The sequence below is a fragment of the Arachis stenosperma genome, chromosome 6 (genome assembly GCF_014773155.1).
Source record: "Arachis stenosperma cultivar V10309 chromosome 6, arast.V10309.gnm1.PFL2, whole genome shotgun sequence".
NCBI lineage: Eukaryota > Viridiplantae > Streptophyta > Magnoliopsida > Fabales > Fabaceae > Arachis > Arachis stenosperma.
The window spans coordinates 11,386,650-11,399,198 of record NC_080382.1 but is presented as its reverse complement, the minus strand read 5'-3'; the positions used below and the strand labels follow the sequence as shown (position 1 = coordinate 11,399,198).

Below are 12,549 nucleotides of genomic sequence, written 5' to 3'. Positions count from 1 at the left end.
TCCGATCCTCGACCTAAAAAAATACAGATATCGTATCTATGAGTCCAGTGCAGATCAGATAAAATTTTAGACTATATCAAATTCGATCCGATCCGTGTCATGTACAGCCCTAAAAATGAGCAAAACTAAGAATTACTTATCTGATCCAAAACACTTCTTTACTTATAATAGGTTTAAGTTATCATCCTTACTTACATAGTTACATTATTTTATTTATGATTATTTCATTTCTCTTTATTTATTTATTTAATCATTGTAGTTAGTTTTTTTTAGAAAATCCAAAATTTAAAAATGAAATCAAAGAGATCAAAATCGAGTAGTTTGAACTGATGTGATTTTTCCTTGAAAAACAAACCAAACCCTAAATCATAGTTTAATAATGGCAGAGCTAAGTGCGGCTGCAACCTTCACACCCAGCGATGAAGAACTCATTCATTTCCTCTCCGACAAGGTGAAAGGCCAATCCATGGACGAGGACGCCGCCATCAACATCCACGAATGTGAATACTTGTACGGCCGCAACAAGAACCCTTGGGACATTTGGCGTGACTTCGCGGGCGACGTTGATGCCGGCAGGACCGCCCTTTTCTTCTTCTCCCCCAACAAGAAGCACCATTCCACCGCCTCCCGCCCCATCGGAGCCGGCGTCTGGGAAGCTGAAGCAGAAACCATTGACGGCGAAGGCATCGTTGGCAAGGGCAAGAACCGCCGTATTGGGACCAAGAAATGTTTCATCTTTGACAAGAGTGGCACCTCCTACGATGGTGCATGGATCTTGCATGAATACACTCTTCATGGATCGTCGCTCCACACTAATACTTCAGTAATTACCACTAATCAATGCCTCTAGTCTCATTAAAGAGTTCAAAATTTCTTTTCATATTCTTGTGTGTATATGATCAAATTTTTGCTAACACGTGTCTTTTAATATTAATTTTGATAATTATCATTAACATTCTTCGTCTTTAAATGTTCTTACTAATAAAGAGAAGGAATGCAGTGCTACAGTATTTATTAATCAAATAAATTTTAATTTTTTATTTATTATATTTTATATTAATTATTTAAATTTAACATTTAAAATATTTTATTTTTTATTCTTAATAATAAATTAATTTTTAAGAAATCCTATATTTCTTATTTTTAGAATCTATTAGCATTCGCCTTAGTAAATACATTAATCTCATTAAAAAAAAAGTTAATATTACCTTTTAATATTAGTATATACCTGCTAAATTAAGATTTTATGTATAAGTATTCTAAAAACTTTTTCAATATTTACGCATTTTTCTTTCATCCAATATCAATATCTAAATTATCATTGTGTTGGTAGCAGGTGGATAATAGCTATGTTATATGCAAATTGATAAAGAATGTAGAAGGTGAAGCTCATCCAGTTGAGGTGCAGTTTGGAGACAAAAGAAAAAGGCATGCGCAATCCGCCACCACCAGCGGCGTTCAAATTGATGTTAACGCTCCTCATTCATATGTAAGTGCTCAACACATTGAATATAATATACATTACATGAAACTTTGTAGGTGGTGCTGACCACTTGTCATTTATATTTTAAGAGGAACACTAAAGAACAAGAGGTCCAATTCATACCAAATGAACTTGGCAGGCGAATGTTGTTGGAAAGGTTTGAGGGTAAGTATGTATATAATTTATTTTGAATGTGAATTTATATTTTAATATATATTTTATATTAGTGACTAATTTTGATATACACGTAATTATTAAATAATTTGGTATACGTATGTACATTTTGCTTCAAAGTACATTCTGTTATATTAGGAAATATGATGAGGATGGTTTAATTCTTTCTTTCATTGTTAAACAAGGATTACCAATCACGAACGAGAACCTCATCAGAAACCTCATGCAGCTGCAAGGGGGAACAAGAAGAGGTGGAAAAGGCCTCTAATTATTGCATAAGACCAAAAGATGTCCTATTTACATATAATAAACTTGTTAATCATATTTTTCTTAATTAAATGGATTTCATCATGCAATGTTTACAACTTACAACATTTACAAACTGTGAAGGAAAATAAACATTAGTAGTAGATCTTTAGTTACTATTAATATCAATCGTTCTTTTTTTCTTTCTTAATAAAGAAAAAATAAGAAAAAGTATAGGTAAATAATAAAAATATTAAACAATGTGAACAATAAATATATTGGATGTTGATTTTACTGGGTGTGCGAATGGTTATTCTAATATTAAGATTTAGATAGATAATTTAAAGGTGTAGTGCATTTTAATTTGATTAGTGATTATTCATGTTGTTCAAAAATATTATTAGTTACCTAGCGTTACCCAAAACATAATGAACAACCAGAAATCAAAGTAGTGAGCAGAAACCTCATCCTCATTTTATGTTCACTTTAACTACTAGCAATAGATGTTTGATTACAATTACTTAATTTTATGTTCACTTCAACTATATCTTGATAATATATGCAAACAATACATGATGATATTTTTTTATTTAATTTTGGGAACAAACTGATATTATTATAAGATGGATGAAATGTATTCTTGATAAATTAGCAATATGCCTAGTTACATTAGTAAACTACTATTTTATAAAATTGAGAGGCCACTTTAATATCTAAAATTCAATCTCGAGAACCATAACAGTGTAACTAAAATCTCAGACATAAAAAAATAAACGTTATAAAACTATTATAGATATTTAATATTATATATGAACATAACATTAGTAAACTTGATTCTTTTACTTTTATTTGTTTATTGCATGCATTAAGTTAAGTTAGTCTTTTTTTTAGAAAATTCAAAATTTAAAGATTTATATAATTTAAATTAATTTTAAAAATGAAATCAAATAGATCAAAATAAAGTGATTTGAAGTTTTGAACTAATGGTTATTCTTCAAAAGCCGTAGCATGCTCTAACAACCCTATTTAAGATGTTTTGGTTGAAAGCCAGCCAAGTGTAAAGTGAATCTTAGCTTTAAGTTAGTTTATATTTTATGTTGTTATAATATTTAATTGAATTTAATATAATTTTGAATTTAATGAACATATTGAATTTTTGTTTATGAATTTATTACATCTAATATTATGCATTTATTTTAGAGGTAATTAATGAATGTAAAATAAGATAAATTTGGATTAATTTTTATTGTCTCTTAAATATTTTCAAAATTAAAATAATCAGCAGAAACCTTACGTTACTCTTAGTTCTTGGACATTATTCAAGATTCTAGTAAATTTAATTTATTATGAGTACAAACCATGAATCTAATAAATTCTTGCCCCAATAAATTTTTAGCAGGAACAACTTTTAATTTATTATGAGTACAAACCATGAATCTAATAAATTCTTGCCCCAATAATTAAGTCTATTGAATAGAAATATTAAATTTAAAATCTATACAAAATTGATTTTATTTATACTTATTCTTATAGTTTTTTCGTTTCTTTTCATCTTGTAATTCTTACTTATGGCTTATCTTATTTTGTATTTTTTAATTATGGATGAAAATCAAAACAGAAGAATAATATTGAATATGAAATGCCATAGAATGCATATTAATATTCGTGTGTGTTCCTCTCACACCATACAAATATGGCTAGGTAGGGAATAATAACATAATACAACTAACATTCTATAACTTTACATTGTGTAACATGTAAGCATTATTCTCCAAGCCTTCAGCTTCAAGACCTAACAAACAAGAGTGCTGAAGCTGGCAAAAAATGCTCACTTATCTTCATTCTCTGCTGAATTATGTATCCTTTTCCCTCTGCTTCTTCCTTCGTGTATTTCCACTGTATGTATCTACATCTACATACATAATATCATTTGACATGTTTAACTAAATCAACTTCACATAAAACAACTGTACGTGAGTTACTTTACTTTACTAGAGAATAATAGCTGCACAATTTCCTAAATGCAGATCATGAATACACCATGCACGTGCAAGATATAATTAAGTTCCCTATACATGAGACATATATACACAAAATTATACTAATTTATGCGATGTATTATTATTATTATAAGTAGTAGTGATTTGCAATGCCATAGGTAGCAGGATACCATGATATCAGTGTTCCATCTTGGCAAATCGGCCCTTGACTCTTATCCTGCTTTGTGCCCGAACTTTTCGTGATTCATATCTTATGTGCTTCTCATATCTGTTTGTTTTCCACGTCAAGAAGCAATGTCAATTTAATAAGATGTCTAAGGAAGCTCATAACTTTCTATATTAACATAATATAAATTCTGTAACACCAGCATTTTCCCTAAAAGTCTGTGTAGAACTCTTCCAACTCAACAATTTTGAGAAAATATGTTGCATAGAACTATGCTTACTTGACAGTGAAAACTCAGGTGCAGTCGACTTCATGTGAAATTGATAGTTAAGAGCCGTTAGATGAAAATTTAGTCAAATTAGTCAAATCATCTAACAGCTCTCAGTTATCAACTTCACGTGAAGTTGACTGCATGTGAGTTTCACCTTACTTGACATCTCAGGAGATTCTGAAGGACTGAAATCCAAAAATAATTACTAATGACCGGAATTACGATTTTAACCGCAGCTTTTATAAGTGGTAAGAACTCAGTTATCCCATCCATCCTAATTTTCCTTGCAGCACAAAGATTGTTGAGTTTAAAAGCACACCAACAAAGCAAAGGATGAAGCAATAGGAATACCTTCTGGTTTTCTTCTTTTGCTTGTACCGTAACAAAGCAGAATCTCTTTCTTGACTTGTTAACTCACATGGAGTAGCTTTTGGAACAACTGATACAGTTTCGGATTTGAAAGATATTGGTGTTTTCCCCTCATTGTTCTCCGAAACTGCAGAAGTTGGATGTTCAACTGCAACTTCTTCATTCAACAATGTATTCAGAGGAACAACTTGATTCATAGGTTCACTGCTTCTTCTATGCCACTGAAATACACAATCAATAATCATTACAGCAGGGAATTGGTAATAAAAACAAGTGCAATAGAAGGTTTAATTACCTCATAAGAAGGGAATTTATCAGTCTTGAAATCATGTTCAAGATCTGTGGACATGTTCCCTGATTGCAAGTATTGTTGTTGTTCAGAGTCTAAGTCTAAAGGCTCAGAGTTTGCGAGTTCACGAAGCTGACTAAGAATCTCTTCTCTATGTCTCCCACAAGAAGACTTGCGATTCTGATTCAATAACAATCAATACCCTGAACCAAGTCAACAATCATAGAGCAATATACACAGATTTTCAATGTGTTCTTAACACATTCAAAACAATCCACACTCCTACTCAAACACCTGCCTCAGAGATAATGAAACACACACAAAAACACAAAACAAGCACTATGTCTCTATCTTGAAACAAATTTGCTCAATGTTCTATCCATCCAAAAACAAAAATTGACATATTCACCGACACGAATTTCTCAATTGTTATAGAAAATGGAGCTTGAATCAGTAACATACCTTGGGGAGTGGAGGAACCTCCATAGCCTGAAAGTTATGAGAAGGAGCAGAAGAAGAAATCAAATCATCGAGACTAACAACAGAAGGAGCATCCCAAACGAAAAAATCTGAAAAGCCTTCAATCTCACACCCCATAAAGTCATCAGCAGAATTCTTTTCCCCTCCTCCTCCATCACCACCACCACCACCACCATCACCATAAAGCAGAGCCTTTTTCCCAACATCTTCAAACCCCAGAATGGTTAAAAGCTCCGAAACGGAAGGGCAAGCAGTGAATCCTTCAAGGGGACCTCTCTCGTGTACGGTTGGAAGAGAAAGGTTGTGACTTTCCCAGTCACAATTATGGCAGAGAACAGAGGATTCCGTGGAACAGAGTATGGAAGCAGGGGAATCGTAGCAAGAGTCACAGAGAAGAGTGCGTGTGTGCTTCGAGAAGAGCTGATTTGTTGAATGAACCTCGCGGTCACATTTGAAACAGAGCTTCGCTGAATCTGCTCTGCAGTACAGAACTGATCTGGAGCTGTTGCAGTAATCGCATGGAGATGGTGTTGAAGCTTTATCTTGTTGTGTGTGTGATGCAGAGTGTGTTGAATTTTGATGAGAACCAGTCATGGCTTCTTTGTATGAGTTCAAATCTCAGAAAAAGAAAGGGTTTTGAGAGAGAAAAGTTAGTTGGGTTGGGTTGAATATGAGAAGAGAAAAGAGGATATGGCTTCAAATCAGCGCTATTGAGAATGAGAATTTTGGATCAACCACCTACTTAGCTACATACACTCATTACTATTTCTTGCACAGCAAGAACTAAAATCAACACCACTTTTTTCCTTTTTTTTTTTTGTGTATCTGTCACTTAAGGTTGATACAGAAGTATTCATTTAAGAAAAATGATAGATGGTTGATATTTTTATTTTTATTTTATATTTAAATTAATATTAATAAAAAAGAGTAATACTAGAAAATTAATTTTTTTAATTATTTTATTTTATTTATTTTAAATTCTAAATCATAAATTATTAATTGTGAATTTTATAATATTAAATTGATTAATATTGATTAACTAAAAATTAGTTATTTATATTTTTTTATTAAAAATATTAACTTCTTAATATTTATCTTAATTTAATTTGTATTGATATATTTGTATTTTTCAGAAATTAAAATAGAATTAAAAAAACACGAGTGTTAGGGACTTTTAAGTTAATTGTTAATTAATTGTATGGTTTGGTATATAAAATATTGAGGTTAAGAAGAGAGCCCAGCAAAAGAGGAATGAAGTCAAAGAGAAAAGTTCATTAGTGGGTTTTACCGTTTTACTCAAAATAGAAAACATAATTTAATAAATGAAAACTAGAATGGTATCGAATCTTGTGCTTTTGAGTTTTGACTTGGCTTTTTCTATAATCAACGAGTGATAATATAGCTGGACACATAAGACATTTACATTTATTTATTTGTATTTTAAATACTAGAATAAATTATTGTTTTTATTCAAATGATTTATGAATAAATAAAGTTAATTTTATATTTATAAAATATGAATAAATCATCATTGTTTTTTTTTTTTATCAAAGACAAGAGACTCGAATCCATAACCTCGTAATTGAGTATCTGAAAATTATGTTATTTGAGCTATAATTTATTAGGTATAAATCATCATTGTTATTTATAAATAAAATTAACATTTGAATAATTAGTACATGAAGTTTTTTTTATGGGTATATTATTTAAGTAACTACTCAAATGAAGATGATAAAAACATCTTTTTATAAAAAAACCTTTATTTAAAAATGTGATTTATTTATTTAAATACACTTTAAATAAAAATAACATTTTTATAATATATTAAAATTTAACCATACAATTCATCATCTAAAAATAAAAAAATATCTTTAAATGAAAATAATTATAAAATTTTTATGATAGTTGTTCATACCCTGGCCCAATGTTAAGGGCCCAGGTCCAATCGAAATGCCTGATCCAATAGATTAAGCCTAGCAAAGCACCAACCTTCACTTAAGAAGTCGGTGTTAACCACGACTTAGTACGAAGAAGTCGGTTATGAGATTAGCTGACAGATAAATACTCATTCAAATGAGTAACCGCCCCTGAAATCTCTCTAACCACTTCATAAAGCCATATCTTAACCTCCCTAAGATAATGGGACGGTTATCATCCTAAAGATACGGCACTACACCAACGGTAGTTATTGGCTTACCACTATAAGTACACTGACACGCCTCAGGTATTCCTAAGTCCAATACTCTCTAAGACCTGCTTACACCCTTGCTAACTTAGGCATCGGAGTGTCCTTGCAGGTACCACCCCCCATTCACACGCGAACACAAGTCGGACGGAGCCTCCCGAGTTGCGGACCTACCCGGAGTTCTCCTCCATTATACACTTGGGCCGCCAAACGCCATTCGTCGTATTAATCTCCGGTTACCTACCGTAACAATAGTATTTACCTATTATTTATTTACAAATAAATTTGTCTAAGCATTTTAAATTCTTGCGAGTAAAATAGTTGTTTATTCTAAATACGATTATTTAAAGAATTATTTTTGCTACCTTTATTTTTATATGGGTATTGAAATATCAATACATTACCCATAATGTTAAATTGTTAATACATTCTCTAATGATTTAGTATCAAATTTCAAATAAAAAACAATATAATTTTTATTTGAGAAGAAAATATCCCTTCATAAGTTATTATGTATCTATAAACACTGATACTATAAATAGGGCAAAAAATATATATAAGCCAACGGTGAGTAGATATTACGTGAATCCGCCAAGTTGAAAATTGATTCATTAATCAACCAAAGTAATTCTCTATACAATTCGAACTAGCTTAGTTCGAATTGCATTTGTATATAAAATCGAATCGAATCAACTCGAATTACTTGGCAAAATTCACAATTCGAACCATGTTGGTTCAAACTCATCCCATACATAATTCGAACTAGATGAGTTCGAATTATATAGTGAAGGATTCCCAAAGTAATTCGAACCAAGTATGTTCGAATTAGTAATTAATAATTCGAACCAGGCTGGTTCGAATTAGTTAGGTCTAGACATGTATATATATGGTGTGAACATAAGTTGTTCTCATTAGAGGGGTAAGATGGCTACTGAGGAGAGTTTCGTAGTGTTGGTTCACCACAGAGGATCCATTAAGAAGAAAATTCGTTCCGGTGTGAAGTTCACTGATAAGGATCCTCTGTGTATGATCGTCAGGCCTACGACGAGGTATGAGGACCTTGTTAGCTCTGTACTGCTGAAACTTGGTCTAGAAGGTGTGAAACGTGTTAAGAAGTTTTTCTATCGCATTCCAATCACGGTGCTCCAGGAAATCGTTAAGTATGATTGTTTTACGATCGGGAGTGATGAGGATTTGCAGGTCATGTTTCATTGTTGCCGGCAGTTTCCAAAGGTGAGGACACCTAAACTGTTGGAAAAGTTGGTTGACGTGGTATCCAGCTCGGGAGGTTCAAACCGGCATACCACCACTTTAGCCACGGTAGCCGGTTCTAGCTCCAGACCTGCCGTTGCTTCTTCCTCCGTCCCTGCGTACTAGCCACCCGTCCAACCTGTTGCCTCCCCTTCGTTCGCTGTTGATCTCAACGGCAGTGTAGGCGACGAGGTTGGAACAGGAGAATTTCTGCGAACCTCTTTACAGTGTGCTGCACCAGCTGGGTTTGGAGATGGATTTTTGGATGATCCAGATGACGATGATGTCGAGCCGGATATGATTGCTGATGACAGTGGCGATGATGTCGGAGCAAGTGAGCCTGCTGGGGCGGGCGGTGGTTCTAGCTCTGGAACATAGCAGTACCCTCCACATTTTTCCTCTTTGGACTTGGATGCCATGAGGTAGGAGGGGGTTCCTGGGCAGCCGGCTGGATTTGGCGCTAGAGATGGCGAAGGGTCTACAGGTCTGACAGAGTTTCAGGTTGGTCAGCAATTTCAGGATAAAGATGAGGCCCTGTTAAGTGTGAAGACTTACAGCATCCGTTGAGGGGTACAGTACAAGGTCGTGGAGTCTGACTATCGCCGGTATATGGGCAAGTGTTCTGAGTTCGGGAATGGGTGCACCTGGTTGATTCGCCTGAGTCTCCGACAGCGCAAGGGCCTTTGGGAAGTCAAATGCTACAACGGACCGCATACGTGTCTCGCCACCTCCATCTCTAGCAACCACAGGAGTTTGGATTACCATGTGATATCGGCATTCATTATGCCAATGGTTAAGGCTGATGCATCCGTCAGCATCAAGGTGCTCCTAAATGCCACCGCCGCACACTTTGGTTTTAGGTCGACGTATAGGAGGGTCTGGTTGGCCAAGCAGAAGGCTGTTGCCCTCATCTATGGTGACTGGGATGAGTCGTACAACGAGCTTCCAAGGTGGGTTTTAGGAGTCCAGTTGACGATGCTTGGTACTGTTGCAGTCCTTAGGACGAGTCCTGTTCGTGTTGGTGGACAACTGGACGAGACTCAAGCTTATTTTCACAGACTATTCTGGACGTTTCCACCGTGTATCGAGGCATTCCGTCATTGTAAGCCCCTAGTCAGTATTGACGGCACCCATCTCTATGGCAAGTATGGGGAAACGTTGCTTGTTACGATTGCACAGGACGGGAACTCCAACATACTCCCGTGGCATTCGCATTAGTCGAGGGTGAGAATGCTGAGTCGTGGGCCTTCTTTCTCTCCCACTTGCGTGAGCATGTGACACCGTAGCCAGATCTGCTGGTTATATCGGACATGCATAACGGCATCAAGGCCGCGCTTGAGGCTCCTGACGGAGGATGGTTACCTCCGTCTGCATACCGGGCATTCTGCATTCGACATGTAGCGGCAAATTTTGCCCTAACCTTCAAGGGCAAAGACGCAAGGAGGCTACTTGTGAATGCGGCGTACGCTAAGACCGATGTCGAGTTTCATTACTGGTTTGATATTCTGAGGTCTGAAGACCCGGCAATGTGTAAATGGGCGAACCGGATTGAGTATTCATTGTGGACACAGCATTATGATGACAACATGACGACGAATATCTCTGAGTGTGTGAACTCAATCCTTAAGGGTGTCAGAAACCTACCTGTGTGCTCGCTAGTGAAGGCAACATACGGAAGGTTGGCCGAATTATTTGTTCGCAAAGGGAGAGAGGCTGAGGCGCAGCAGGGAACCGGACAACAATTTACTCAACACTTGGTCAAGTGTATAGAGGCCAACTTAAAGACGGCTAGATGCTTCATGGTGACTTTGTATGACAGGGATAACTCCGAGTTCACCGTCGCAGAGACGACTCCTACTGGTTCTTTCTCACTTGGTAGCTACAGAGTCTTGCTTGCATCTCAGACACGTGACTGCGGATACTTCCAGGCACTTCATTTCCCGTGTCCCCATGCACTGGCATGCTGTGCCTACTCACGGCTTATATGGGAGCCTTACATCCACCAGGTGTATCGTCTTAGTTCGGTCTTCAGTGTGTATCGGATAGGTTTCACACCTCCCATTTTGGAGGGTTTCTGGCCACCATATGACGGGCCGACTGTCATCCCAAACCCGAATAAGAGGCGTGCAAGAGAAGATCGTCCGAGGTCCACTCGGATACGGACCAATATGGACGAGGCAGACCCGAACCGGCCAAAGAGATGTGGGCTTTGTCGGCAGTCCGGCCACACACGTTGGAGTTGCCCACAGCTCCGAGGAGCAGATCACACAGAGGGACATGATTAGGTGTATTGCTAGCTTTCGTACTTTTGTTATTTCAATTTCGCGTTTAGATTCTAGTATTTTCAGTTTTCTTACTTGTAGTTGGTAAATGATAAAATTTGTTAATTGTTAGTGTGATGTACTGTGAATGGGATCATAATTGATGAATATGTTTTGTTTCCGGAGTTTTAAACGAAATGTATTTTGAATGCACACCGGAATAACAAACTCTACGAGTTAAATTAAGACATTAGGCAGAAACTATGCTAGTAACAGAAATTAGTATGGAACGAATTGTGAGTAATTCGAACCAATCTGGTTCGAATTACTTTTTGATGCAATTTCACTGTAATTCGAACCAGCTCGGTTCGAATTACTTGGGAGTGGTTCACCTGTGTAATTCGAATCTAGCTAGTTCGATCTATGCTAGTTGTAGTTTGAACCAAATTGGTTCAATTTATTTGTTATTGTAGTTCGAACCAAGCTAGTTCGAATTACATAGTAATATGCTTTGGCTGATTCGTGAAACAATTTTCAATTTGGCTGATTCGTGTTATTTTTTTGCTCCCTTAGTTTATATATGTTTTTTGCCCTATAAATATGAATATGAATACAATATAAAATTACGCATCAATCAGTGTTATGTTGTTAAAATCTTATGCATATTTTTATAATATTGTTAAATATCTCTAATAATACGTATTTAATTAATGTCACAGAATATATTCTTAAATACTTATAAGTTTTCATTGAATAAATTATATCTTCTGAACTTTTTTCTTCTTTTTTAATATGTTTTGGTTTATTAGTGACTTTTACTTAATTTTTGGATGGGCATATCCCTAAATTGGACTGAAGTGTATCTCTTATCCGCAATTAGAAAACCAACAAACTATAAAGAAAAAGTTGAAAGTTACTTCAAAAGGATTTGGTGGCTTTTCTTTTGAAGATGATTACTTGCTTTCTAACCTATTTTTTGGACTTAGTTTTTTGAATGGCTAATTGCTATTAAAAAAAAAAGGGTAAGAGGGTAAACGTAACATTTTTTCCATAAAAAATTATTATAGTTCACCTTTTCCTCGTGAAAACTGTACGACTGATTTCCAACATCTAGATAATACATCATTACAATATAACTTGTAATTATTATTTTCTTTTATTGGAAGAAATGAATTTCTTTATAAAAAAAACTCAATTACAAGAGACAGTAATTTCAGCATTATAGCAATGCCCAACAAAATGATAGACACGGACTGTTAAGTATGCATACATACAGAAAATAAATTGTCCATAAAATTTAATAATTTTCTAAATTCTATAAAATTCTGTGATTTTCCAACAGTTCTTGTACCTTGCTTCGAATTTTGCCTATAA

General features: G+C 35.1%; 2 protein-coding genes across 2 annotated transcripts; one reads left to right on the top strand and one right to left on the bottom strand.

Annotated features, from left to right (window-relative positions):
* The first annotated feature begins 379 nt into the window (after nt 1-379).
* On the top strand, nt 380-1,925 carry LOC130933651 (NAC domain-containing protein 91-like). Its single transcript, XM_057863274.1, has 4 exons — nt 380-823; nt 1,337-1,489; nt 1,540-1,640; nt 1,796-1,925. The coding sequence occupies exons 1-4, from the start codon at nt 380-382 to the stop codon at nt 1,923-1,925; spliced, it is 828 nt and encodes a 275-aa protein (XP_057719257.1).
* A 1,601-nt stretch (nt 1,926-3,526) lies between these two features.
* On the bottom strand, nt 3,527-6,270 carry LOC130932669 (zinc finger protein CONSTANS-LIKE 13). The gene is made up of 5 exons (XM_057862058.1): nt 5,461-6,270; nt 5,005-5,178; nt 4,692-4,930; nt 4,074-4,171; nt 3,527-3,815 (listed from the first exon to the last, which is right to left on the bottom strand). The coding sequence occupies exons 1-4, from the start codon at nt 6,070-6,072 to the stop codon at nt 4,081-4,083; spliced, it is 1,116 nt and encodes a 371-aa protein (XP_057718041.1). The 5' UTR covers nt 6,073-6,270; the 3' UTR covers nt 3,527-3,815; nt 4,074-4,080.
* Between the last annotated feature and the right edge of the window lie 6,279 nt (nt 6,271-12,549).

Coding starts and splice junctions, on each gene's coding strand:
- LOC130933651 (XM_057863274.1), top strand. CDS start 380: ATGGCAGAGCTAAGTGCGGCTGCAACCTTCACACCCAGCGATGAAGAA. Junction 824..1,336: donor CGCTCCACACTAATACTTCA/GTAATTACCACT, acceptor TGTTGGTAGCAG/GTGGATAATAGCTATGTTAT. Junction 1,641..1,795: donor AGGCGAATGTTGTTGGAAAG/GTTTGAGGGTAA, acceptor CTGTTATATTAG/GAAATATGATGAGGATGGTT.
- LOC130932669 (XM_057862058.1), bottom strand. CDS start 6,072: ATGACTGGTTCTCATCAAAATTCAACACACTCTGCATCACACACACAA. Junction 5,179..5,460: donor AGGTTCCTCCACTCCCCAAG/GTATGTTACTGA, acceptor TTATTGAATCAG/AATCGCAAGTCTTCTTGTGG. Junction 4,172..4,691: donor CAAAAGAAGAAAACCAGAAG/GTATTCCTATTG, acceptor GAAAACAAACAG/ATATGAGAAGCACATAAGAT.